This window comes from Hakea prostrata, chromosome 1, assembly GCF_041222555.1.
Source record: "Hakea prostrata isolate BN-2017 chromosome 1, UWA_Hpros_2, whole genome shotgun sequence".
Classification (NCBI taxonomy): domain Eukaryota; kingdom Viridiplantae; phylum Streptophyta; class Magnoliopsida; order Proteales; family Proteaceae; genus Hakea; species Hakea prostrata.
In genome coordinates, this window is record NC_142600.1 from 68684772 (window position 1) to 68711432 (window position 26661).

The 26661-nt window shown below is 36.1% G+C and overlaps 1 protein-coding gene, 3 non-coding genes and 1 pseudogene across 4 annotated transcripts; 1 reads left to right on the forward strand and 4 right to left on the reverse strand.

The window, feature by feature from the left end:
* Positions 1-683: 683 nt before the first annotated feature.
* TRNAS-AGA (transfer RNA serine (anticodon AGA)) lies at positions 684-765 on the reverse strand. The gene has a single exon. It is a non-coding gene; the product is annotated as a tRNA-Ser (tRNA).
* Positions 766-6718: 5953 nt separating this feature from the next.
* TRNAS-AGA (transfer RNA serine (anticodon AGA)) lies at positions 6719-6800 on the reverse strand. The gene has a single exon. It is a non-coding gene; the product is annotated as a tRNA-Ser (tRNA).
* An 8941-nt stretch (positions 6801-15741) lies between these two features.
* On the reverse strand, positions 15742-15823 carry TRNAS-AGA (transfer RNA serine (anticodon AGA)). Its single transcript has one exon. It is a non-coding gene; the product is annotated as a tRNA-Ser (tRNA).
* A 2589-nt stretch (positions 15824-18412) lies between these two features.
* Positions 18413-19148, reverse strand: LOC149029586 (pectinesterase inhibitor 7 pseudogene; annotated as a pseudogene).
* Positions 19149-20387: 1239 nt separating this feature from the next.
* On the forward strand, positions 20388-26609 carry LOC149029587 (elongation factor G-2, chloroplastic-like). Its single transcript, XM_089141958.1, is given in 5 exon segments — positions 20388-20757; positions 21571-21671; positions 21674-22990; positions 24796-25308; positions 26052-26609. Coding segments are annotated over 5 exon segments (2328 nt in total). The 5' UTR covers positions 20388-20528; the 3' UTR covers positions 26220-26609.
* The last annotated feature ends 52 nt before the right edge of the window (positions 26610-26661 follow it).

A 26661-nucleotide genomic window follows, 5' to 3' on the forward strand; every position in this document is an offset into this window, starting at 1 on the left:
ATATCACACAAAAAAAATCCAATTTAGTATAACTATTTCTATAAAAATTCAAAATAAAATGACATATATGAATAGTTATGATTACTTTTAAGCCAAAACGATACCAGACCCCTAAAGAAAGTTTAAAAGAAAAGGAGATAAATAAAAATTATACTCCACTAATCCCTCTTCAGAAAAATTTCAAAAGATGAAATGATTGTAGTTTTCTTTAAGAAAAAATTATGGAAAGTATTTTTTGTCTCATCATAGAAAAATATCATTAATAGTTTCACAACTTTTCAATTATTCCTTTTTGCTCACTTTAAAAAGACAAAAACTTCATATATTAAAAGTGAGAGTCTCACTTACTATCCATTTGAGTATGATTAAGGCAAATAAATTTAAGAATCATTACCTAGTAGAAAGGAAAAGAATATACGCAATTATCTTGAGATACAATAAATAATGATTAGATTAACAAACGATATCTTTGTTTTCTTTAACGAATAGGCTCTAAGAAGCATCAAATTTATGACTTCCTAAATTGATACTTGTTAACTAAAATCTAGGATACCAAATTTGTGTTGTGAGTATCTAAAAATTTTTAATATAGAATTATTTATGAGTAAATAATTAAAAGGAAAGAAAAACGAAAATAAAGAAATACTTAACCTGCAAATAAAGAGACAATATAATATATAAACCGTGAACGGCAGGATTCGAACCTACGCGGGCAGAGCCCACATGATTTCTAGTCATGCCCGATAACCACTCCGGCACGTCCACCAGTTGGCTTTATGAAGCTGAAATTAAAAAAAAAAAAAAAAAAAAAAAAAATTGTATTCATGTTAGATTACGTCTCACAGGAATTGAAGAGGGTAGTCAGGTCCAAGAAAAACCTTTAGCATCTGTTTCGTTTTTAAAGAAATTTTAAATAAAACAAAACTTTTATAATTAGAAGAAATTAGTTTTTAGTTTACTTTTCAAATCTAAAGAACTTGGCTGGAGAGTAGAATAACTATTTGCATTCAAAAGTATTTGGACTAACGAGTTTGATAATGTAAAATGTTAGAAAGAACAATCAATTTTAATTGAAACCCATACAAAGATTACAATATAATATTCATGAGGAGAGTCGTGTGTACATTACACCAACGTTTGTTAAAAAAGATCAATCCAAACACTACAACCTTCAGAGTGATGAAACATTTTTCAATCTGCTCATCTTTCCTTATATGCCTCTTTCTTGTGGAGAAAAAAGAGAATAAAAAACTTGAAAGAATGGAAGAACCCATCATAACTATTTCTAATGGTAGATTGATGAATATATGATAACTAATTTTCTTTTTATTATCTACAAAAGCTAAATTAGAAGAACTCATCAAATCAATAGTCTCAGTATTCTAAGTCTACAACCTTGGTTGTCTCCAACTAGAGTTGGTTTGCAGTATAGCTTAAAAGATCATATTGATCAATGGCTGTCTTTGACTAGAGTTGGTATCGAAGCTAGAGTCGGTCTACAATATAGCTTTGTAGGATCATATCGATTGGCTAAAGTTGCTATCAAAGTTAGAGTTGGTTTCCAGTATAGCTTAGAGGATCATATTGATCCGTAGCTAATCTCTTAACCATGAAAACCCTAATTCATCATTCCTCTCTTCTCTTGGCTCACAAATCCTGTAGTCCTCTCAACCACAACAACACTAAATCCCTACCCTACCCCACTAGGTCTCTACTAACCATCTAGTCCAAAATACCAGCAGTATTTGGTGAATGAGATTCCTTTCTCCATCCTTCGGATGTCAATTATGGGGAAGGAACTGTTGAAACCAAAATGAACTAGCCCATTAAGATCTGAATTGGACTAACTGTGGTTAATTGGATGGCATACAGGTTGGGCATTGAAAACCTATCGATTTTGGGCTAGTTCGGTCCAATCCGTTAGTCTTAGCTTGAATTGAATTGAATGGACCGAACTGAACATTTGAAACCCAACGTACCTTTTATAGCTATTTTATGTTTCTATGTGTGATAAATCATGTATTCTTTTAATGGAATTCTAAAATGGGTTAGAAAGGATAGTTTATTTCAGGGATAATCACTCCTGCCCCTATACTATAGCTTAATTACCAATTGAACCTTGTTCTTTATGAAATTTCTATTCTCCCCCTCAAACCTAATGGTGTTAAAAGGCTGTTAAGATTGAATGTGTAATATTGATTTTGGTCTTCACTGAAATTATTGATCGACAAGTAACAATTTGTTAGTGCCTAATTTTTTTTTTATGTAAGACTATTGATGACTAAACAATTTTAAGTACATATAGAGCTGTCATATGTTGAACTTGTAGATCATATTCTGCTGGAAGAATTAAAAGGAAAAAAGAAAAAGAAAAGAAATACTTAACTAGCAAATATAGAGAGAACATAATACACAAAGCTACTTAGGTTTGGTCCTTTTTGTTTTTTGGTAGAACTACTCTGTTTGGACGGTTTGATTATCTATCAAATACACAAAGCCACTTAGGTTTGGTCCTTCTACTCCAGAGGCACAATATAGACAAACCAATAACAGAATCAAGGAGAAATGAATATATAAAGTATACCTTATGTCAAAATCACTTACCCGAATGTAGTAGAAGAAGCGAAAGGAAAATCAGAACGAACTCGAACAGGGTGAGTTGAGGTGTACGAACAATACTTTTCCTTAAGGTATTTGAACGCCCTTTTCAGTGCAGACTGGGTTTGACCTTGACGTTCTCACCTCCAAGATACAACAACTCCTAGATCTGAAGGCTAGCACTCCAACAAATACTACTTGCTAAGGAGATACGAAAGTAGTACACAACACAGTAATGAAGAAAACAAAAAACGCAAGAAATTTTCTAACTCTAGAATACGAATTTCTGTTTTTTCACCAAAATTAGAGTAAGTCCTTTGTTCAGAGCTTTACCTCTATTTATAGGCTTGTATGGACACCTTCAGAGAGCTACATATGTACGTAACGTCACCTTCAGAGAGTTGTGACTGTATGATCTGTCACCTCCCTACTGCAAAACCCAAAACTGGGTCTACGGACCACAACCGCAACCACGCCCTACTCGTTCCATCTCGGTGCATGCGCGTGATCCACACTTAGCTCTCTACCGGCATACACCCCACTTAGGAGCTATATATGTATATATAAATCATGTAATCATTAGCTCCATCGGATGTGGGACTAAACACATATGGTAATCTAAATTACCTAATAGACATCCAGAAGAGTCCTATAGAGTAAGAATAAACAAGAGTCCTAAAACAAAACTAGGGAGATAGAGTCTTAATGTTTTGAAAATTATCTAAATAGTATATTATATTATATTACTATTTTATTTTAAAACAAAAATTCAACACTTTGTAAATTCATTCACTTAAACTTAGCCAACGTCCAACTTTTGCTTCGAGAAATAGATGCAACAACAAATAGTTGTTGTGTCAAAGCTACTTCTTGAGGCAAAGAATTTCATAAATTTCAATATATGTTTCAAAAAATTCAACAAACTAGTTTTATCAACCAGTTTTCAGCTGATTTTTTTGTTCGATGGATTATCAAATGGGACCTTAATTTATGATAACTTCATTGAATTTAAAGTCGAATTAAAAATAAAAATAGATAAAAACATATGAGATTCATGCAAAGAACGTATGATCCTTCAGAGTTTGATTCATCTACCCGTGAGGGAGTGAAGGGACAGCTTTACACCATTGATGTAGGGGACCGACCCCCAAAAACATGTGGGATCTCCATCATACCAATGGTATGGAGTAGTGCCCTTCTCCTGCAGGGTAACAATGGTACTCAAACAGTTTTTTCATAACAAAAAAATAATATTAAGAATAGTATTCTTATAAATATAAATTTTATGTATTAAGGGGTTGCATTGTAAAGTTCTTATATGTTTCTTGTTTCTTGTTTCACGAGCCCAAACATATGAGTAATTCAATCTATTTCATGTGTATTTTTTTTAACGACCCAACACTTTGGCACAATCTTGAGCCACTTTGAGAATTTTTATAAAAAAAAAATGTTTCTCTTGAAATTTGAAGGGTCATCCAAACATAACATCTTACTTTAGAATCCTAAAAACTAAGTATACATGATTATTATTATTTTTTATTTTTTTGGGGGGTTGGGTTGAACTATACACACATGATTTCATTAAATAGAAACACTGAAAATGCAAAGAAGCAGGATAAAGTATAGAGGGAAAATCATACAAGCCTTACTTAGGGGGAAAAAAAACCTTTTCTTTATTTTCTATATTTACTTTTTTTTAATCAAAAGTAGATCTATATTATTAGGCTCTCTAGGACAACACTCCTAGCAGCGATAAAAGAGTTTTCAACAATAAAAGGAGATGGCGACTGCCACCAAACACAATTAAGAGAGAACTTAAGAGATCCCTTGGCTAAGAAATATGCAAAAGCATTACTTACCCTATTAACAAAATAAAACTAAATCAATTCAAACCTGGACGCATAGGTCATATGATTATCAGAAATACCATAAGTAACCCAATCTAAGGAACTAAGCTGCCCATTTTAGGACAAAATGACAGATTTACAATTTGAAACTATCCGAACTCTACTCAAATTAAGTTGGATTGCAAAAATAATTGCATTTCGAATTGCTTCCATCTCTATCATTATTGTTGAGACACCACGGCTTACTCTTGATCGTGCTACTACAAAGTTGTCTCTAGGGTCCCAAAGTATGCATCCTCATGCTCCATTTAGTGTTGTTAAATCCCAAGCTCCATCTACAAAGAAACAAAGTCGCTATGGGAAATAGAAGGTTGAAAAAGGAAAGGGCATTGAGATTGCTCATTTGATAATACCTTGGGAGAGAGAGTTACTGAATTCAATTTCAGAAACTAACTGAGATAAATAGGTTAGAGATCTATGAATTAAGGGAGAAATGCCCTTGAATAAAAAGTCATTTCTATCTTTCCTTGTAGTCCAGCATAATGAACTTCAAATGGAATTGACTAACTAGATTAGTAGAGTATTAAAATCTAGGGATAATTACTATTGCCCCCTTGTACTTTTGTTTTATTACTAATCAAACCTCTTTATTTATGAAATTACTGTTGCCCCCCTCACTTCTAACGGTGTTAAATGATTGTTAACATCAAATATGTAATGTCTATTTTACCCTTCATTAAAATTAAGAAGTTAAAAATATGACATTACCCTCATTTTTAGAAACTATATTGAATGTCAATTATATCCTTAAAATCTTATATTTTATGATAAATTTTGGTTTTGATGGGACCACACACTTTGTACAATGGTTAGCATATATTAGGAGATTTTCAATTTTCAACTTTGAATTACATTTGATATTTCCTAATATTTTAGTTTCTATTTTAAATTTTATTTAATCACATATTTCATTTATTCTACGATTTATTTTTAGAGAAGAAAATCAAGTCTTTTCTTTATTCGGTAGTTTCTTTTTAGAAAACTTAATTAAAATTTTCTCCATAGTTAATTAAGGATAGTATTATAACTTGCAAAAGAGTAAATAAGTAAATAGATAATTGTAGGGTTATTTTTGGGTTTTTGAAAAAATATATAGATGCCACATCATCAGTAAACTAACTAAGCTTAACGGAAGGGGGCATTATTAATTTTAGACAAAGTTAAAGGTTGAATTAGCAATTTTAAAAAGTAGAGGGGATAAAGTAGTAATAAAATCAGAGTACAAGGGGGCAACAATAATTATCCCTAAAATCTATCCTAAAAAACCCCATTCAATCCAACATAGAATACCCTATAAAATCTATTACTTTGAGAGAATTTCAAACGAAGAGAAGCATGCTCACAAAAGAATAAAGTATGTATAATTGATTCATCATTAGATAAACAAGCACAAGGGAGTGGGTGAACCATGTCTAACAAAGAGCTGTTTACTCGTGAGAATGGCATCATGAACCTCCTTTCAAAAGAAGGTTTGAATCTTAGGAAGAGTTCTAGTCCTCCGAATGTTTGACCAATGTTGTTGGGAAGAAGATGATGCCTGGGCTGTAGTGCACACGAGAATTGCTCACAAATTGGAAATATGTTGATTTGACATTAAAAATGCCATCAATAGAGAACTTCAACACCCGTTTATTTGTAGTTGGAAAGTGAATGAATAGGGAGAGAGAGGTAACATGGGACACTTCTCTATCTAAAAGAAACAATCTCAATAAGGTCACATTCGAATGTATTTGAGACCAATTAATGAATTCACAGCCTTTAATTATTAATGACCAAAAATTCTTAATCAACGAATTAAGTTTATTACCCATCTCCGTTGGGATTAAGAAGTGAGACATAGAATAAGCTGGTAAGGCTGTCGCCACAGCCTTTATTAAAATTTCTTATTCAAAAGTCACCCTTTCCACCTAGCTAACCTAGAGTGAAGTTTATCATACATGAAACCAAAATTTTAGATTTTGACTAACCAAAGGTGGAAGGCAGTCCCAAATAAATTCTATGAGAAGACACTTCATTAATTTCCAAAAGAAAAGAGATGTACCTTCTAGTGGTAGGTGGGCTTCCCCTATAAAGAGGATGGAAGATTTGGAAGTATTTATATGTTACCAGAAACTTGTCAGTGATCGTACAAGATTTGAGTAATTAGGCATTGTTATGGTTATCAGGGGTAAACACCATATAATCATCAGCCAAAAATAAAATAAATTAAAAGGCGTGAACGGCAGGATTCGAACCTGCGCGGGCAGAGCCCACATGATTTCTAGTCATGCCCGATAACCACTCCGGCACGTCCACCAGTTGGCTTTAATGAAGCTGAGATTAATTCTCATCAAATATAAAACAAATTTGGTATTCATGTTAGATTATGTTTTTCAGGAATTGAAGCAGGTAGCCATGTTCAAGAAAAACCTTTAGCCTCTGTTGATAATGTAAAATGTTAGAACAATCATAGGCATTTTCCAAAATTTTAATTGAAACCCATGCAAGGATTACAATATAATATTCAGGAGGAGAGCCATATGCACATTACACCAACATATGTTAAAGAAGATCAATCCAAACATTGAAACCTTCATAGTGATGAAGCCTTTTTCAATCTCCCCATCTTCCCTTCTGTGCCTCTTTCTTGTGGAGAGAAAAGAGAATAAAAGACTTGAGACGTTGGAGGGACCCATCATAACTATTTCTAATGGTAGATGACCATATGATAGCTAATTTTCCTTTTACTTCCCAGAAAGCCAGATTAGAAGAACTCATCAAATCAATAGTCTTAGTGTGCCTCAATCTACAACCCTAGTTGTCTCCAGTTAGAGATGGATTGTAGTATATCTTAGAGGGATCATATTGATCCATGGTTGTCTTTGACTAAAGTTGGTATCGAAGTAAGAGTCGGTCTACAATATAGCTTTGTAGGATCTCTGTGAAATCCCCCAAGTGACCAAACCTGCTCTTGTCGCCTCGTTTGGTTGCCCCAAGCAACCACTCCGACCAACCACACACTGCAATGTTGGTCATTTGTTTATCTTTTTAATGTCAGATCTCTAGGGTTATTTCTAATTTTGAACCAACACGTTAATATGACTTTTTGGGAAGTGTGAACATACATTTGGACTTATTTTTCAAGTTTGCAAATCAATAGCAAGGTGAAGACGTTCACTTGCAAATAATCATTGTTACATTATTGATTGTTATGAAACTTGATTATAATATCACATACTGTTGTTTTAGGGTTTAGGAATGATGTTTATGACTCTAAAATTACAAAATATAAGTGATTAATGATTCTATTGATATATGGATCGGCATGTGACTTTATGGACTTAGATTGATTTATGAATTGGGAATGTGATTGAACCTTCTTGCTACTTATGGAAAGTGAATATGTGTTGTGATTGTGAATTTAATAATACCTTTTTGGGTGTTTCTGCTTGGGAAATTAGTGGAGGTGGTATGGGACGCTATCCTTTAGTGCTCTTGGCACTTTTCACGATTACTAGATGCCATGACTAGGATGTCTAGTGAAGTTTGGTTAGGTACCCTGTCATATCCCACCCTATCGGCGTGGGTATTAATGTTGAGTGTTGAAACAATGTGGGGTGGTGGGCGCTCAAGACCAGTAACCATCCCGTGAGAGGAAACAACCACATCGTGGGGGCCATTCATCGATAGGATTGCATATAATAGATTTGGGCTCATAAGCGCTCAAGACTGGTAGCTAACCCGTGAGAGAACATGAGAGCTTCCCATCCATTATATGTAGATGACCAATAAGGTTAAGAGAATGTGTAGTTCGAGTTGGTTGGTGCCATAGGATATGTTGATTCTACTATGGGTGGATAAAGAGTGTGAGATGCATGAGGGGAGGTATCTGAACCTAGGTTGATGTGACAGTGTAGTTGACTTGCATTGGGCTTGATATAACCCTGACACACGCCAGTATTCATACCAATGGTGTGGTGAGAGAGTGTTGACCTAAACCCCAACCATGGTGGTAGTTCGAGAAGAATGCCTTGACCCCTTATCCTAGATCTTAAGATTGGTAACCAACCCGTGAAAGATCAGAGTGACAAGACCTACCTAGAGGAAGCTGGTGTTCTACCTTAATGTGTTTCTTCCATTAGAGATTAGCATCCGTTAGAGTATAGTTTCATTGTTGCATTCCAATTCGTGATATGCTGCATTATATGATGTATTGATTTAGACTATGATATTAGTTATTTGTTTGTGAACTACTTGTTGAGTTCTTTTGAGCCCATCCTTCGGAAAAATTGTTGTTTTAGAGTTTGTTGCAGATCTATATGTCACAGAAATTCAAGAATACGAGACACCAACGACTGATCCATACATTGTACAAGATTTTGGGGACTATAGCTTTCACAATGAAGAATGTTCGTGTCTCGAGTGCATGTACCAAATTAGTTCGACTCATGAGTTGACCTATACCGTTTGTGATACAAAGATTTTTGAGTTTTGAAATTATATTTTACTTAAGGCATGTACCTGATGTAGGTCAACTGGATCTATTCCCAGGAGTACCCTCAAAAAGGAACCTTTCCTCTCCTCAGCCATTTTCGGGTTAAGAAGATGTGAACGCGCCGTTCTTATAGAGAGAAGAAAGGCACGTTCTGAGGTGTGAAGTGGGAGAGATCCAGATTTCTCCAAGGGGTTTTGCATATGACGACCTTTTCCTTTTTCCTTTTTTTCTTTTTCATATTTCATAAGTAAGAAGAATGAGAAGTAAGAAGAATGAGAGGTGTTGAGCTTTTTATCATCCTGGCGTCAAGCTATTTTTCCGCAAGACCTCCCAGGAATTTTGATTATACTTTATCCTTTCCAGGTGATTACTTTAGTCATGTCATCACTTCTGCACTCTAATTTGGGTTTGAGATCCTTCTGAGAACCTTATTACTTAATATATTCTTTATTAATATTTATGACATTGATTTATTCTTGCTCATGATTGGACTATTGTGTGGAATGTTTGGTGATTGTCTGAGACATGATTTGTGGGATGGTGGATTACTCTTTTGGGTATTTGAGTGAATTAATCCAAATTGGGTGGCTATGACTATCTCGATTGGTTAAAGTTGGTATCAAAGTTAGAGTCAGTTCGCAGTATAGCTTAGAGGATCATACTGATCCTTGGCTAGTCTCTTAGCTGTGAAAACCCTAATTCATCATTTCTCTCTTCTCCTGAATCAAAAATCCTGTAGTCTTCTCAATCACAACAACACGAAATCCCTACCCTACCCCCCGAGGTCTCTACTAACCATTTAGTTCAGACTACTAGTAGTATTTCGTGAATGAGATTCCTTTTTCCATACCTAGCTAGGGTGTTAATTATGGGGATGGAATTGTTGAAACCAAAATGAACTTAGCCCATTAAGACCTGATGTGGACTGAGGTTAATTAGATGGCATACAAGTTGGGCATTGAAAACCTATCGATTTTGGGCTAGTTCTATCCAATGTTCGGTCCACTCTGTTGGTGGTAAAAACCCAACATTCCATAGCTATTTTATGTTTTTATGTGTGATAAATCATGTATTCTTTTAATGGAATTCTGAAACGGGTTAGAGAGGTTAGTTTATTTAATCACTCCTGCCTGTATACTATAGCTTAATTACCAATTGAACTTTGCTCTTTTTGAAATTTCTATTTGTCCCCCTCAAACCTAACGGTGTTAAAAGGCCATTAAAGTTGAATGTATAATGTTGATTTTGGCTTTAACTGGAATTATTGGTTGACTAGTAACAATTTGTTAGTGCCCAAATTTTTTTATGTAAGACTATTGATGACTAAACAATTTTAAGTACATATAAAGCTATCAATATGTTGAACTTGTAGATCATATTCTACTGGGAGAATTTAAAAAAAGAAAAAGAAAAAGAAAATAAATACTTAACTAGCAAATAAAGAGAGAACATAATACACAAATCTACTTAGGTTTGGTCATTATTGTTTTTTGGTAGAACTACTTGGTTTGGACGGTTTGATAATCCACCAAGTGTTTTTTCTTTGAAAAACACCAGAAGCAACACTAATTTTTTGGAAGCAAAGAGCTAAGTCCTATTTTGGCCACTTTAGGAGCAAGCGTTAATGGCCACCATGGAAAAATGCTTTACAAAAGAGACACATTAGTTACATTTGAACATTGATAAGATCCTTCCATTCAATAGCACCTTAGGATGGTATAGCAAGGTTAAAAAGAAAAAAGGTTTAAAGTGGATAACTAGGTACCCATCAATGAAACTATTTTAGGCGTTTGATAAGACATGCTTCTGGAAACGAAAACACCATCGACAGGGTTTTAGCAAAGTTCTTATATATGGAATGTCAAATTCCATGGATACCCCTTTGTAAATTCTTTCACTTAAACCTAGCTTGTGCCCAACTATTGCTTTGGGAAATAGATGCAACAACAAATAGTTGTTGTGTCAAAACTGTTCTCGAGCAAAGATCTTCATAAGTTTCAATCTATGTTACAAAAAATAATAATTTAAAAAAATCAACAAAATTGTTTTATCAATCGGTTTTCGGCCGATTTTTCTGTTTCTTGAAGGAAGAAACACCGGAATATATCTTTCAATGGATTATCAAATGGGTCACTAATTTATGATAACTTCATTGAATTTAAAGCTGAATAAAAAATAAAAATAGATAAAAACATATAAGATTCATGGAAAGAATTTATGATCCTTCACGAGTTTGATTCCTTTACCCTTGAAGGAGTGAAGGGACAACTCCACACCATTGATGTAGGGGCCCAACCTCTGAAAACATGGGGGATCTCCACCATATCAATGGTGTGGAGCAGCACCCTTCTCCCCCTGGGGTAACAATATGATACTCAAACGGTTTCTTCAAAACAAAAAAATAATATAAAAAATAATATGTTCTTATAAATATATTTTTATGTATTAAGGAGTTGGATTTGTAAGGTTCATGTTTTTTCATGAGCCCAAACATATGTGTAATTCAATCTATTTCATGAGTGAGTTTTTTTAACAACCCAACACTTTGGCACAATTTTGAGCCACTTTCAGAGTTCTCTTAAAATAAAGAGTTTCTCTTGAAAAGTGAAGGATCATCCAACATAACATCTTATTTTAAAACCCTAAAAACTAAGCATACATAATTGTGATTGTGATTATTATTATGTGGGTTGGGTTGAACTTTCATTGCATAGGAACACTGAAAATGCATAGAAGCAGGAAAACGGGTAGAGGGAAAACCATACAAGCCTTACTTAGGGGGGGGGGGGAACTTTTTTATTTATTTATTTATTTTTTTTTATCAAAACTGGATCTGTATTATTAGTTTGTCTAGGACAACATTCCGAGGGGCGATAAAAGAGTTTTCAACAATAAAAAGAGTTGGGGACTGCCACCAAACATAGTTAAGAGAACTTAAGAACTCCCTTGGCTAAGAAATCTGCAAAAGCATTACCTACCATATTAACAAAATAAAACTAAATCAATTCAAACCTGGATACATAATACATATTATTATAGAAAATACCGCAAGTAGCCCAATCTAAGGAACAAGGCTGCCCATTTAAGAACAAAATGGAAAATTTACTATCTGAAACTATCCTAACTCTATTCAAATTAAGTGGGATTGCAAAAATGACTCCATTTCAAATTGCCTCCATCTCTATCATTACTATTGAGACACTATGGCTTACTCTTGATCGTGCTACTACAAAGTTGCCTATAGGGTCCCAAAGTATACATCATCATGCTCCATTTAGTGTTGTTAAATCCAAAACTCCATCTACAAAGAAACAAGTCACTATGGGAAATAGAAGGCTGAAAAAGGAAAAGGCATTGAGGCTACTCCTTTGATCATACCTTGGGAGAGGAGTTACCGAATTCAATTTCAGTAACTAACCTAGATAAATAGGGTAGAGATCCATGAATTGAGGGAGAAATGAACTCATTGAATAAGAAGTCATTTCTATCTTTCCTTGTAGTCCAGCATAATGAACTCCAAATGGAATTGACTAACTCTAGATTAGTAGAGTATTAAAATCTATCATCAATAAACCCCATTCGATCCAACATAGAATTCTCTATAAAATCTGTTACATTTATCCTCAATGGAGAGAATTTCCAGCAAAGAGAAGCATGCTCACAAAAGAAAAAAGTATGTATAACTGATTCAGCATTAGATGAACAAACTAAGCACAAGGGGGAGTGGGTGAACCATGCATGTCTAACTAAGAGCCATTTACTTGTGAGAATGGTTCCCTGAGCCACCTTTCAAAAGAAGGTTTGAGTCTTAGGATGAGTTCTAATCCTCCGAATGTTTGACCAATTTGTTGGGAAGAGGAAGATGCCTAGGCTGTAGTGCAGACAAGAGAATTGTTCACCAATTGGAAATATGTTGATTTGACATTAAAAAAAAGTGAATGAATAGGGAGAGAGGTAACATGGGACACTTCTGTATCTGAAAGAAAGGATATCAATAAGGTCACAATTGAATGCATTTGAGACCAATTAATAAGTTCACACACCATGCTCAGGCCACCATTGAGGGGAGGGGGAGAAGACATGAAAGGGTGGAGAGGACTTGGGTACCATGGGTCATTAAAAATGGAAGTAGTTAAACCATTACCTATGCACCTCAAGAGTCCTAGCTTGAGGGTGTCCCTCCCCACAAGAATGCTTCTCCATCCCTATGAAGATCCATGGGGAGTTGGGGCATGGAGGAAGGAGTAGTGTTTTAAATATTGGCCCCCATTCTTTGTGCCCAAAGAGGATTTGGGTTGGTGACAAGTCTCCAACTTTGCTTGGCCAATAGGGCTTAATTAAACAAGTGTAAATCTCTAAAACCCAAACCACCCTCCTTTAATCGACAAAGATGTTTCCATCTTAACCAATGAATTTCAAATTTGCTTTCACTTTTCCACCAAAAATTCTTAATCAATGAATTAAATTTATTACACATCTCCTTTGGGATTAAGAAGTGAGACATAGAATAAGCTGGAAAGGCTGTCACCACAAACCTTTATTAAAATTTCCTTACCAACTTGACTCAAAAGTCTCCCTTTCCACCCAACTAACCTAGAGTGAAGTCTATCATACATGAAACAAAAATTTTCAGATTTTGACTAACCAAAGGTGGAAGGCTGTCCCAAATAAATTCCATGAGAAGACACTTCATTAATTTCCAAAGGAGAAGAGATGTACCTTCTAGTGGTAGGTGGGGTTCCCCTACTAAAGAGGATGGAGGACTTGGAAGTATTTATACGTTGGCCAGAAACTTGTGAGTGATCCTACAAGATTTGAGCAATCAGATGAGCATTGTTATGGTTAGTAGGGGTAAACACCATACAATCATCAACAAAAAATAGATAGTTAATCTCAAAACTATCATGACACATGAATCAAAGGAAGTCTTAAAAATCTTCATTTGAGAGGACAATCTCTTAGACATAGCATCCTAATAATGGACTTAATGGGCAACCTTGGCTCAAGCTCCTATAAGGCAAAACTCTATCTAAGAAATGGCCATTCACTTTGATTTTGTATTCTACTGTTGTCACATATTGCATTATCTAATGTAACCAATGAACAACAAAGCCCAAAAATGTAAGAGACTCTTCAATAAATGACCACTCTAGTTTATCATTTGCTTTACTTAAATATAATTTGAGAGCCATGTACCTAGATTTGGACTTGAGTTTTTCATAAAATGTAAGCCCTCATGGGCTAGGTAGATGTTATCAGGGATGACCCCATTAGGAACAAAAACTCTGACTAATACTAATAATGCCTTGTAGGAGGGGCTTTAATCTATTAGTCATGCAATATTTGGCAATGATTTTATAAAGAACAATACATAGGCTAATAGGTCTGAGATACCCAACCTCTTGGGGGTCTTTCCTCTTAGGGATTAGGGAGATTATGGTCTTATTTAAACACTTCAGAAGGTAGCCCCTATCGAAAAATGTTGGATGCCTAGTATGAGATCATCCCATAAGATATCCCAGTTCTTGTGAAAGAATCTGGCCTGCGACCCATCTACCTCTGGGGCCTTGTTGCCTTTCATTTGAAAGAGTGCCCTCTTTATTCCATCCCTTAGAAAAGGTCTACACAAGTGGTCATTGTCTAATGATGATATGCATGGTCCAGAACTAGCAGTTAAGAAACTGGGTGGGGGATAGCGGTTGGGAAGAAGTAAACAGGTTTGAGAAATATAATCGAAATTCTTCCATGATGTCCCTCTTTTCTGTAAGCCAATGTCCAAAACTTGACCTCAACTTATGAATGCCATTCCATTGTCTCCTATTGGCTGTGATGGAGTGGAAAACCATTGTGTTCTTGTCCCCTGTTTGCAACCACTATACTCTAGATCTCTAATGCCAAAATTGTCCCTCTTCCATCGTTAGCTTTTCCAGTTTCAAGAGCAATTTAGATTCTCCATGATCATCACTTCCAGTATGATTACTTTAATGGATCCTCTGTAATTCCTTTTGTGTCTCTGTTATCTCATTAGTAACTGATGGAATAAGTACCTCTTTATTCCATTACTTGAGAGTTTTAGAACAACTCTTCATCTTCTGGTGAAGCTAGAAAGTATGAGAACCCTATGCATTTGCCATCCAACCCTCTTTAATTTTATCCTTTAAATCTAGATGACTCTCCCATTTTACCTCATATGAGAACCTCATCGGTCTGTCTTGCAAAGGTGTATGGTCTGAACCCACCATTGTCAATTTATAAGCATCGAGTCCACTAAAAGCTTGTAGGAATGATGGGTTGCAGAATACTCTGTCTATATTCTCCTTGATCAGTCCTCTCCCTTTGCGTTTATTTGACTAAGAATACAAAGACCCCGAACACATTATCTCTACCAACCACATTTGTCAATAGCATTTCTAAACTCACCCAATTGAGCTTGACTTTTGGGTTTGCCACACCCCCATTATTCATCATTTGTTATAATTTACAGAGGCCAACTACCTCAAATGCTTGGAATCTTCGTCATACACCTTGTGCCTACTCTCCCTTTCTAGGGTTTCAGATGATGATGGAGCAGCAATCGAGGAAGCCGATCACTTCTTCATATTCTCACCGGGACAAGTCAAGGATCTCGCTGCTCTCTAAATAGAGAAAACCCCATTGAGCGAGTATGCATGGCTTAGCAAACAATAAATTATTCAGGTAATTAATTAAAGAAGCCACCTGGAGAAGAGAAGAAAATGCATCAGAATAAAGAAAAATAAAAAGCGTGGACGGCAGGATTCGAACCTGCGCGGGCAGAGCCCACATGATTTCTAGTCATGCCCGATAACCACTCCGGCACGTCCACCTAGTTGGTTATAGAAAGCTGAAATGAAAATTATCTAAAATATTTTGTGTTTGATCTCTACAAGGAATTGATGCAGATAGAAACCATTAGCCCCGGTTTGGTTGTAAAGAAATTTTGTTTTTGGTTTACTTTTCAAATCTTAAGAACTTGTCTGCAAAGTAGAATAACTATTTGCAATCAAACTTAAAAGGATTTGGACTAAGCAGGTTGGAAATGTAAAAAATTACTGAATTTTTTGAAGGTTTGAAAATTTTTATTTCTTTCCCTTTCCTGTAATTTATATCTTTATTTTCACAAATACATAACTAATTGAAATAAGGCTTTTATTTTTCACCTAAAAGCTTCATCTTTCTAAGAATCTTTGACAAGAGTAGAAATCAAGAAGGTAAATGCATATCAATGCAGCTCTCTTGAGATTTTATATATTATGATAAATTAAAAAATGATTTCATTTTATGTAATGGGTAGGCTTAACTTCCTAGTTATTATGAATTGATTCTTGTTAACTAAATTTAGAAAAGATCTTCATATGGTATTTATCGACTTTGAAAAAACCTTATTATAGAGTAAATTTAGCTAACAGTATGAAAGTTTACAAAGAAATATTACAAATAAAATTTTATTTCTATAAATATATATATATATATATATATACTTTGCTATATATATAGATAGTGAAATATAAAGTTATATTTTTCCCTATAAAGAGAAAAAAAAAAACTAAAAAAAAAGCATATAAGTATATATATATATTGCGGGGTTTTTTTGGGGTTTTGAAAAAAAAAAAAGATGCCCCCCCCCAGAAAACCAACAGAGCGCCACGGGGGGGGGGCATATACTTATAGACAAAGTTAAGGTGGAATAGAAAAAAAACAGGGATAAAGTAGAAAAAAATCAAGACAAGGGGACAAAGTAACCCAAAAAAAAAGATACAAGAAGGGAGCAACCCCTAGTTATTATGGATTGATACTGTTAACTATATTTAGAAAAGATCTTCATATACAATCGACTTTGACTACAGTCCCGAGATAAAATTTAGAAGTCTGAGAAAAGAATTTAAATTTTATAATTTATATTTATTTGCACTTATAATAGATTAATTAACCAAAAACATTCAAGATGAGGTTCATCGGTATATGGTAACCTCATCGGTATATGGTTTTTGTTGAAGATATTGTGTTGATAAATGAAATGAAACACTAAGGATCAATATACCAAGTTAGAATCATGCATAGCTCAAGCCTTACATTTAGTATGGCCTTAAAAAGTGAGCAAAAATTCACGTAGTTGACCCATTTAGCTAGGACAAGATTTGTTCTTGTAAACTTGTGTCGTTACTTGTTAGTATCCAAAAATTTTAATGCAAGCTTATTTATGACTAAACGATTTTTATACATATAGAGCTATCAATATGTTGAAAGAATTAAAAGGAAAAACGAAAAGAAAAGAATTATTTATCTTGCAAATAAAAAGATAACAATACAATATCTACTAGGGCTGCAACAGAGGGACTTGGCCAGGACATTTGCAATCCCAAGCCCATCCCTATATATTTTAATATAAGTTCATTCCAGCCTAACCTTAATTTAGGGCCAATGATTATTATCTCTAACCCTAAGCCCCACAAGGCCAAGCCAAGCCCATTTCAGCCTTGATTGTCCCTGATTGGGCCCGGTCAGGACTGGTTGGCCCTAACCCTGTCCCTAACCTTGATTAGCCTTGTCCTTGACCCTAATTAGCCATGTCCCTAGCTCTGAGTCAACCTTGTCCCTAGCCATGATGAGTCATATCCTTGTTCATATTCCTAATTCATTGAGATCAAACATTAGACGTCAATTCATTTTAGATAAAAGTTAAGTTGTAGATAATGATGTTATCATTCACAATTGTTTGATAAATTAATATCCCTATTCAAAACTTTGTTAACAAATAAATCAATGGTAATTTAGTTTTCTACAAAATATGGGTATTTTTTTCAAGTAAAAAAAAAAATGGTATTTTAGTTACAAACATAGATTCTATCTTTGATTGGTTTTTTTTTTTTTTTTAAAAATTTTTCTAAATTTTAAATTTTTTATTTTTTATTTTTATGATATACCAAATTAGAGGCGAAAGAAAGATGTCAATATTTTTGGGAACTATAAATGATTTAGATCGAACTTCAAGTGCTCCAAATAAAAATTACTCTAAAAAAGAATATAAAAAGTGAATTCATATTCTAATATGATCAAACTCAAAGTCAAAATCAAGGCTTATATCAAGTTAATATGAAGATCAGGGTAAAAGTCAATGATAGAATCAGGATTAAAATTAAGAATAAAATTAGCGTCAAGATTGTGGCCAAAATTAAGGGTTAGAATTGGAGCCAAAATCAGAATCAAGGTAAAAAAATTAAGAATGGGCCGAATCTGCCCCAGCAGACCAAAGGGTTATCTTAGACTCGCCCTTGGCCTTAGTCAAGGCTTAGAGCGGCAGGTCAAGAATGCTGAGGCCAAACTTGCACCTGTAATGTTTATATCTAGATCACCAATCACCACATGATTTCTAATCATACCCGATAACCACTAAGTCACGTCTACAAGCCTGTTAAGTGTTCACCATTAGATGAAATGTAAGGGTCTTTATTTTGACCTAAAAGCTTCGTCTTTCCATGTATCATTGTAAGAGTAGAAATCAAGAAGTTAGATACATTATACATATAAAATTTAGCTAGAATATGAACTCAATTGGATGATAACTTATTAATTAGGGCTAAAGCATTGCTGGTGAGCTGAGCAACATTCAGAATTCCACCCCTGATTGTGTTCTTGATATTTCCATTCATGGCTTCTCCTTCAAACTCATCCATACAAGTATTATCATTGGTTAAAGCAGCACTAACCCATGTCTCTATGTTGTTCAATTGTAGATCAGAATCATGGCCTCCAAGCTGCTTCATCTGCTCAAAAGATTGTTCAAGCTCATTGATAGAATCACCAATGGTCTCTACACAGTCTGCAACAGCTGCTGCTTCTGTAGGATTCATGCCACTCTCTTTAGACAAGCTCACCACCATATCTGAAGTGCTTCTTGCGCTGGAAAGACTAACAGCAAGGGCCACTTGAGCCAACCTTTTGGGGTTCATATGAACAGCTGAAGCATAAGGGGAGAGTGACTGAAAGCACAAATCTGGATACAGTGTCTCTCGATCACATGAACTCTTAATGAACTCCATTTCTGCATCTGCACTAGGATCAACCATTGCTCCTGAGCAAGTTCTCATGCATGAGATGACAGCGAAGAGAATGAGAATATGGGTTGCAGAGCTTTCCATGTTGTGACTGATGTGTGATGATTGTGATGAAATCAAGGGCTTCCATCTCCCCTATTTATTCTGTTTGATCATCTGGAGCTTTAACAGTCTTAAATCTTAAGGATGGCAAAGAGACCCAGTACAAGCAGTGTTGCAGTGATTAGGATGGCGGGTCTGTTACGTAACTTGTAATCTCTGCTACGTATGGAAGAAGTACCCTACAAGTTAAGGAGGTCCTGAAGATGATAAGGTTGAAGTTGAACATCCTTTTTAGTCAGTTAATTTAGTTATTCTATATATAACTACCTGCCAGAACCCAAAGAAAGTATCAAGTGTCATGTCTTTTGACCCACCAGTTGCAGAGCCAAATGGGATTATTTTATTGCCATGGAAGCCTTGGCCGACAATCTACATTAAGTATGCTTTCAGGTTAGCTTTACTAATTCTACCCAACAAAAAATAAAGGTTAGCTTTATTAAGTTATGTATATTCATAATCAACTTGTCCATTTCCATGATTATTCCAAAACCAAGAAAAGATGGTGATGCATGTCCAATATGGTTTAACTTTATATTAATCTTCAAGATGTATAAATAAATGACTCACCAGCTGCTGTGCTTCTAGTTTAATGGTGGTAGCTTATTTTATAGAGATAGTAAAATTAAAAAGAACTTGATCAAAACATATGTTTGTCCACACTGCTCCCTCTCTTGCCCACCCCCACCCCCACCCCCTATCTCTTATAGGCCCCCAACCATTAACAACTTAGGTTGTACTACCCATGCTATTGATGTTCTCAATCTTATGTGTTCATTTGGAATTAACTCTTGTTTCTTTTGGATTCACAAATTCTCTCTTTTGATTTTTCCAAAACACCTTGATATTGAAGAATGATGGCTTCTAATTTTAGCATAAGATTATTGCTTTGTTTATCAGGTTAACCATGCAGAGTGAGATCAACTCTGGAATCACTACAACTCTTAAGTCATTTCCTTATAATAGATTAAAAGAATCAAACCAAACAAAATTTTAATAATTTTTTGGAATGGAAATCATACCAAGTCAGATAATTTGTATTACTGGCAATCTATTTTGATTCTTGACATGTCAAATTTCTAAGTAAGATCATTTTTATTAGTAAATTAATTAAAATAGTGATTAGTTAATTTACCAAAATGAGAAGAAAAAAAATATTATCTTGAAATTAGACATAATCCAATCAAATAAGTTGGAAATTTTTCGTTCTATGTGGGTATGATTTGGAGAATTGCCTCATGGTGACTTGCCGACTTGGTTCGTTATCAGTTATCATTGAGAGTGAGGAGAAAGGGGTAAGCTTTCGCAACTCTGTTCTCTGGTTCTCGTTATCAGTTTTCACTGCTGGTGTGGACAGATACAACAGCGATAATAGCGATGGAGTCCGTGAGAGTAACTGACTCTGCTCCTTGTCTTGGCAACTCCTCTGGCTCTTGGAGGCATTTGCCTCTCTCTTCCTATCGTTTTCTCGGTCTCAACACACTCAGTCGAGCTTTCTCTTTCTCTGGATTCTGCGGAAATCTTCGTATTCGGTCTAAACCTTCCAGGCTCTTACCTCTTCAGGAACAGAAAAGAAGACTTTCTGTCATCGCCCTGGCTGGGGATGGTATGTTTCTTCATTTTCTGATTGATTTCTTCGCTTTCCACGCTCAATTGAAGGTGACCCATTGAAGAATTTAGATGAAATTGACTTCTTTTTCTTCTCTTTTAGGAAAACATAAAGCTAGTAAGCAGTTTTGGATTGTACTTGTTGCATGTCTTCTTTACAATTGAAAGTTGAAACCCTTAACATTTACAGCTGCTGACTGATCCAAACAACCAGTTTTGTACCTTTTTTTCTTTGTTCTGACCAAATTGTTGTCAATTAAGTGGCTAGAGGTTAACATAGTGATGCCTATTAGTGAAAAATGTGCGGATTTTTATATCGTGAATAGAGCTAGCATCTCAATACTGTGCTGCCTTACTACTTCGAAAGTGTATGAACTAGGTACGATTTAGGCTTTGCAGAAAGTACTTAGGCTTTCTCCGAGCACTCTAAGCATGTGGTCGGAGGAAGGGGGAAGTTATCACTCTCCAATCTACCCAGCTAGTCAGGGGGAGTATTATTTTAAAAATAAGATAATACAACAATTGCAGCGACCTTAGGCCTGCATGTAGCAGAGTTATTTTTCCATTTCAATGCCACCATGCAATGCAAGATGAACCTTTGCAGTTCATCCAAGGGACAGTTTAATGGACAAATGCATGTGATTCATCCACTGGCCAAACAATTCATTTTAGTGCAGTAATTAAGGATTAACATTGGTTGTTGCACATTTGAAGAGCAATCAGAAACAGAATGCTTAAATTGTCAAAGATTTATGTAATTGTTGTTTAGAATCTAACCGGTGTCCCTTTGCTTCCTATTTTTTTTTCACAGATACAATGCGTACAGTGCCGTTGAAGGACTATCGCAACATTGGAATTATGGCTCACATAGATGCAGGAAAGACTACTACAACTGAGCGGATTCTCTACTACACTCCACTGGAAGGAATTATAAGATAGGTGAAGTACATGAGGGGACAGCTACAATGGATTGGATGGAGCAAGAACAAGAAAGAGGGATTACCATTACTTCTGCTGCAACTACCACCTCCTGGAATAAGCATCGGATTAACATTATTGATACTCCTGGTCATGTAGACTTCACACTTGAAGTGGAGCGTGCTCTCAGGGTCTTGGATGGTGCTATTTGCTTGTTTGACAGTGTTGCAGGTGTGGAACCTCAGTCTGAAACAGTATGGAGGCAAGCCGATAAATATGGGGTCCCTAGAATATGTTTTGTAAATAAGATGGACCGTCTTGGGGCTAATTTTTTCCGTACCAGGGACATGATAGTTACGAATTTGGGTGCAAAACCTTTGGTGCTTCAAATACCAGTCGGTGCAGAAGATAATTTTCAAGGGGTTGTTGATCTTGTGAAAATGAAAGCTATTATTTGGTCAGGAGAAGAACTTGGTGCTAAGTTTACGTATGACGATATACCTGCTGATCTTCAGGAGTTGGCTCAAGATTACAGAACCCAGTTGATAGAGACCATAGTCGAGTTAGATGACAAAGCTATGGAGACCTACCTAGAAGGAATAGAGCCTGATGAGCAAATGATTAAGAAATTGGTGAGAAAGGGAACCATCTCAAGCAACTTTGTGCCAGTTTTCTGTGGATCAGCATTTAAGAACAAGGGGGTTCAGCCTTTGCTTGATGCAGTAGTGGATTATCTGCCTTCTCCACTTGATGTACCGCCAGTGAAGGGGACTGATCCTGAGGACCCAGAAATGACAATTGAAAGGTTTGCAAGTGATGATGAGCCATTTTCTGGGCTAGCTTTTAAAGTCATGAGTGATCCATTTGTGGGATCGCTTACTTTTGTCAGAGTTTATGCAGGGAAGCTAACCGCAGGATGTTATGTTCTTAACGCAAACAAAGGGAAGAAAGAACGAATAGGGAGACTTCTGGAAATGCATGCCAATAGCAGGGAGGATGTTAAGGTAGCATTAGCTGGTGATATCATTGCTCTTGCAGGTCTAAAAGATACCATCACTGGTGAAACACTATGTGATCCCGACAAGCCTGTCGTCCTTGAACGGATGGACTTCCCTGACCCTGTTATTAAGGTTGCTATAGAACCCAAGACTAAGGCAGATATTGATAAGATGGCAATAGGGCTCGTCAAACTTTCTCAAGAGGACCCATCTTTCCACTTCTGTAGAGACGAAGAGACCAATCAAACAGTTATTGAAGGAATGGGGGAGTTGCATCTTGAGATAATTGTTGATCGGCTTAAGAGAGAATTCAAGGTTGTCTATCAGCTACATCTTTTCTCATTATCCAGTCATCAAGATTTAAATTTTCTTTTTACTTTTGAGCATCTCATGAATCTTAGCTGCATTTCAAACTTTTATACCAAGGTTTTATGTTGTTGCAAGGATCTAATGCAGAGTTAGAATTATGAGTAACTTTGTCCCAGAACACTCAATAAACCAAATTAGAAACTTAAGACAGAATTAGAAGTTAAGGGTTTCTAAATGGAACAGTTTGTGAAACTTAACCAAATTAGAACCGAATGGTCGTGGTATAATAGTAAGCTCTGCTGAATATTTCAGCAGTTATGGTCCAAAACATCAAATTAGCAATTAAGTGGCTTTAGGCAAAATTCCCTAGTAGAATGAGCCCCAATTTCGATCAAATGGTGATCGGTAGAAGGTAAGATGATTCTGCAAATTTTAGATAATTTTGATGTTTGGAACTTCAATCATGGAACCGAAATCAGAAAATTTTTGGTTTATGAAAGCAAGCAGCAATAGATGGATGGAAAAGGTGGACCAGATGAAGGGAGGAAGGAGAGAAAGGTTCAACAACAATAATTCTTCAGTCATGTCTCTTTGGATGAAGATTCCAACAGCCTTTGCCAGCCAACTTGATAATGAACTGATCTCACTTGGAAGGTCTTCTTCCAATCATCGCAGTAACAAAAGCCAGCCCAGTAGGGTTCAAACAAGAGCAGACCAGAGCAGTTTGTTACAAAATAAAAATGTAGCACAGCTAGGCCCAGCCATTTTTATCACTCTAATAAGGACATAGAAAGAGCAGTGCTCAACAGCATTCTTCATCAGTTCATAAAATTGTGGAGAGGCTCATACAGCTAATCATGCATTTATATCACAAAGGTTTACTGAGAAAAAAAAAACATATATAAAGATTCTAATTCTGAAATTATAAGTTTACATGAAAAGTAGAAACAATGGCGAAAAACATGTTTAGAAACTCCTAAAACTCTTTGTCTTCATAGGTCTTCTAGGACTCCAGCTGATGCAGGCTCCGTCTTGAAGATTCCTTAGACATGCTGAACTTGGAAACCTTCTCAGCCTTCAATAGGCCTCATGAATTAAGCTTGTGGTGTCTGCATTGTGATGTATAAAGACACTGTTGCCCCTTACTTAAAAGACCTAAAGGACTTACCAATAATGATAAGACCACCCCAAAATCTGGGTGTCTTGGAGACCCAGCGACCCCCATTGTTGGTTTGTCTAATGGCCCAGGTTGACTCCCCAATTGGAAAAGTGAACCTGCCGCAGTTTTATGGCTCCCCAGCACTTCTCTTGCAAACAAATTGGCATCTGCATCAGACTTACGTACATTTCCAAAAGGAGAATTTTAGTTCAGTGAGGGCAGGCTTTGGTGCAATGGTAAGGTTGCTCCATTGTGACATAGTGATCATGGGTCTGCAGTGACTGGAGCCTGATGCACTGACCACTGGGTACGCCTTCTATTGATTTTAATCCAGTTTCCTTATGTAGTTCTTGAGAATTTTGTGGTTAGATGGCTGCAGTGCAAAATGAGAACATATATTGTCTATATTTTATACATGTTCTCCTATTTCTTTTTTTTTATTCTAGGATCCCCACCACCAACACCCCACCCCAAACTTAGTGTCCCCCCCCCCCCCCCAAAAAAAAAAAAAAAGGAAAAAAAGAAAAAAGAACCAAAACATTTGGAACAAAAAATGACTGCACATCAAACTTCTGTGTATCACTTATTGAATATGATTTTCACAGCTATTTGTTCTGATGAATTCCTTGATTTGTGTTTGGTTGGTATTCAGGTTGAAGCTAATGTTGGTGCACCACAAGTGAACTACCGTGAAAGCATCTCTAAAGTCTCTGAAGTGAAGTATGTGCACAAGAAACAGTCTGGTGGACAGGGACAGTTTGCGGATATCACTGTAAGGTTTGAACCAATGGAAGCAGGTGGTGGTTATGAGTTTAAAAGTGAAATAAAGGGAGGTGCAGTGCCAAAAGAGTATATCCCAGGAGTGATGAAAGGGTTGGAAGAATCCATGAGTAATGGTATACTTGCAGGCTTCCCTGTTGTTGATGTCCGTGCTGTATTAGTTGATGGCTCATACCACGATGTCGACTCTAGTGTCTTGGCATTCCAGCTTGCAGCTAGAGCAGCGTTCAGGGAGGGAATCAGGAAGGCTGCTCCAAGAATACTGGAACCCATCATGGAAGTTGAAGTTGTCACACCTGAAGAACACTTGGGTGATGTAATTGGTGACCTTAACTCAAGAAGAGGACAGATCAACAGCTTTGAAGATAAACCTGGTGGTCTTAAGGTATGAATATATATTACTCTTCTTCTTCCAATGCCTTTGTAATGTTGAGTTATAGATTTAGTTCCTCATCAGTTGTTCAGGTCCTTAGTTCCATCATATAATTGAGGAGCTCTCTCTACTTAACCTAAAGGCCTTTTAGGTCTTGTGTTAATGCCTCCAACATGGTATCAAGACCCATGTCTTTTTGTTATTCCCCAAGTTTTCTATCCATATATAAAGCCAACCATGTTCAAGCTTGTGCATGAGTGGTGAGAGTTATGAGTAATAGTCTTACACAGTTCAGCAGAGTCTTTGGTGCATTCATAAATTTGAGGATTTCTCTCAACTTAATGTCTTAGAGGTTGGACCCAACAGAATTGATACTTCATCTTTGCCATGCTCTTGAGAATAACTTAACATCAAAATCCTTGAGCCGATGAATTATGCTATTATTATAGTCCAGGAAATCTTCTTCTCCCCGCCTCCCCCGGCCCTCTGATTTTCTTTCTGAGCATCTACTAGTCTGATAGGGTCAATTACTTGATAGTTGCAACAACTTGTAAGCATCCAATTATGCCAATTTTTGTATAGAACTTTCTATGCAACCTAAAATAGAATGTTCTCTTCTACCAATTTCTACCTATTCATCATGGTTCGTTACTACTTATGACCAACATATATGGTAAATGTCATAATAGCTTACTGCCCCTTCATTTTTTCTCATGGACCTTCTCTTTCTTTTGTTTGTTTGGGGAGTAATGCAGGTAGTTGATGCCCTTGTACCATTGGCTGAGATGTTTCAGTATGTGAGTACGCTTAGGGGAATGACAAAAGGGCGTGCGTCCTACACCATGCGGTTGGCGAAATTTGATGTTGTCCCTCAACATATCCAGAATCAGCTTGCGACGAAAGTTGAGCCAGTAGCTGCTTAATTCCACATGATTTGATTGCAGGTGGCAAACTCATTACACATCAAGAGTATCTTTTGTAATCTTTGTCTTCGAGGTTCAAGATACTGCTTTGTTCATAACCACTTCATGTAATGGGAATGAAATCATATTGCTGGGAAGGAAAAGAATTGAACTTTAGCCAGAAAATTTCTGGACACTCCGCCACTAAAAATGAGAATAGTTGCGTAGGTCTGGACACTGATTGTGGTAAAAGCTGATCCCGAAGAGGTGATTTACAAATATGAACATAGAGAATATTAAATCTATGTTTTGAACGCATTCTCTCATCTTTGGCTTTGGAAATCATCCAAGAATGCAGCCCAGCTCAGATTTGTGCTTTCTCCCATCTTCTTAATACATAAACTCTTGTGATGTTTCCTTCCTCTTCCTCTCCATTTATAAAACTAAGCGATCCCTTGTGTTT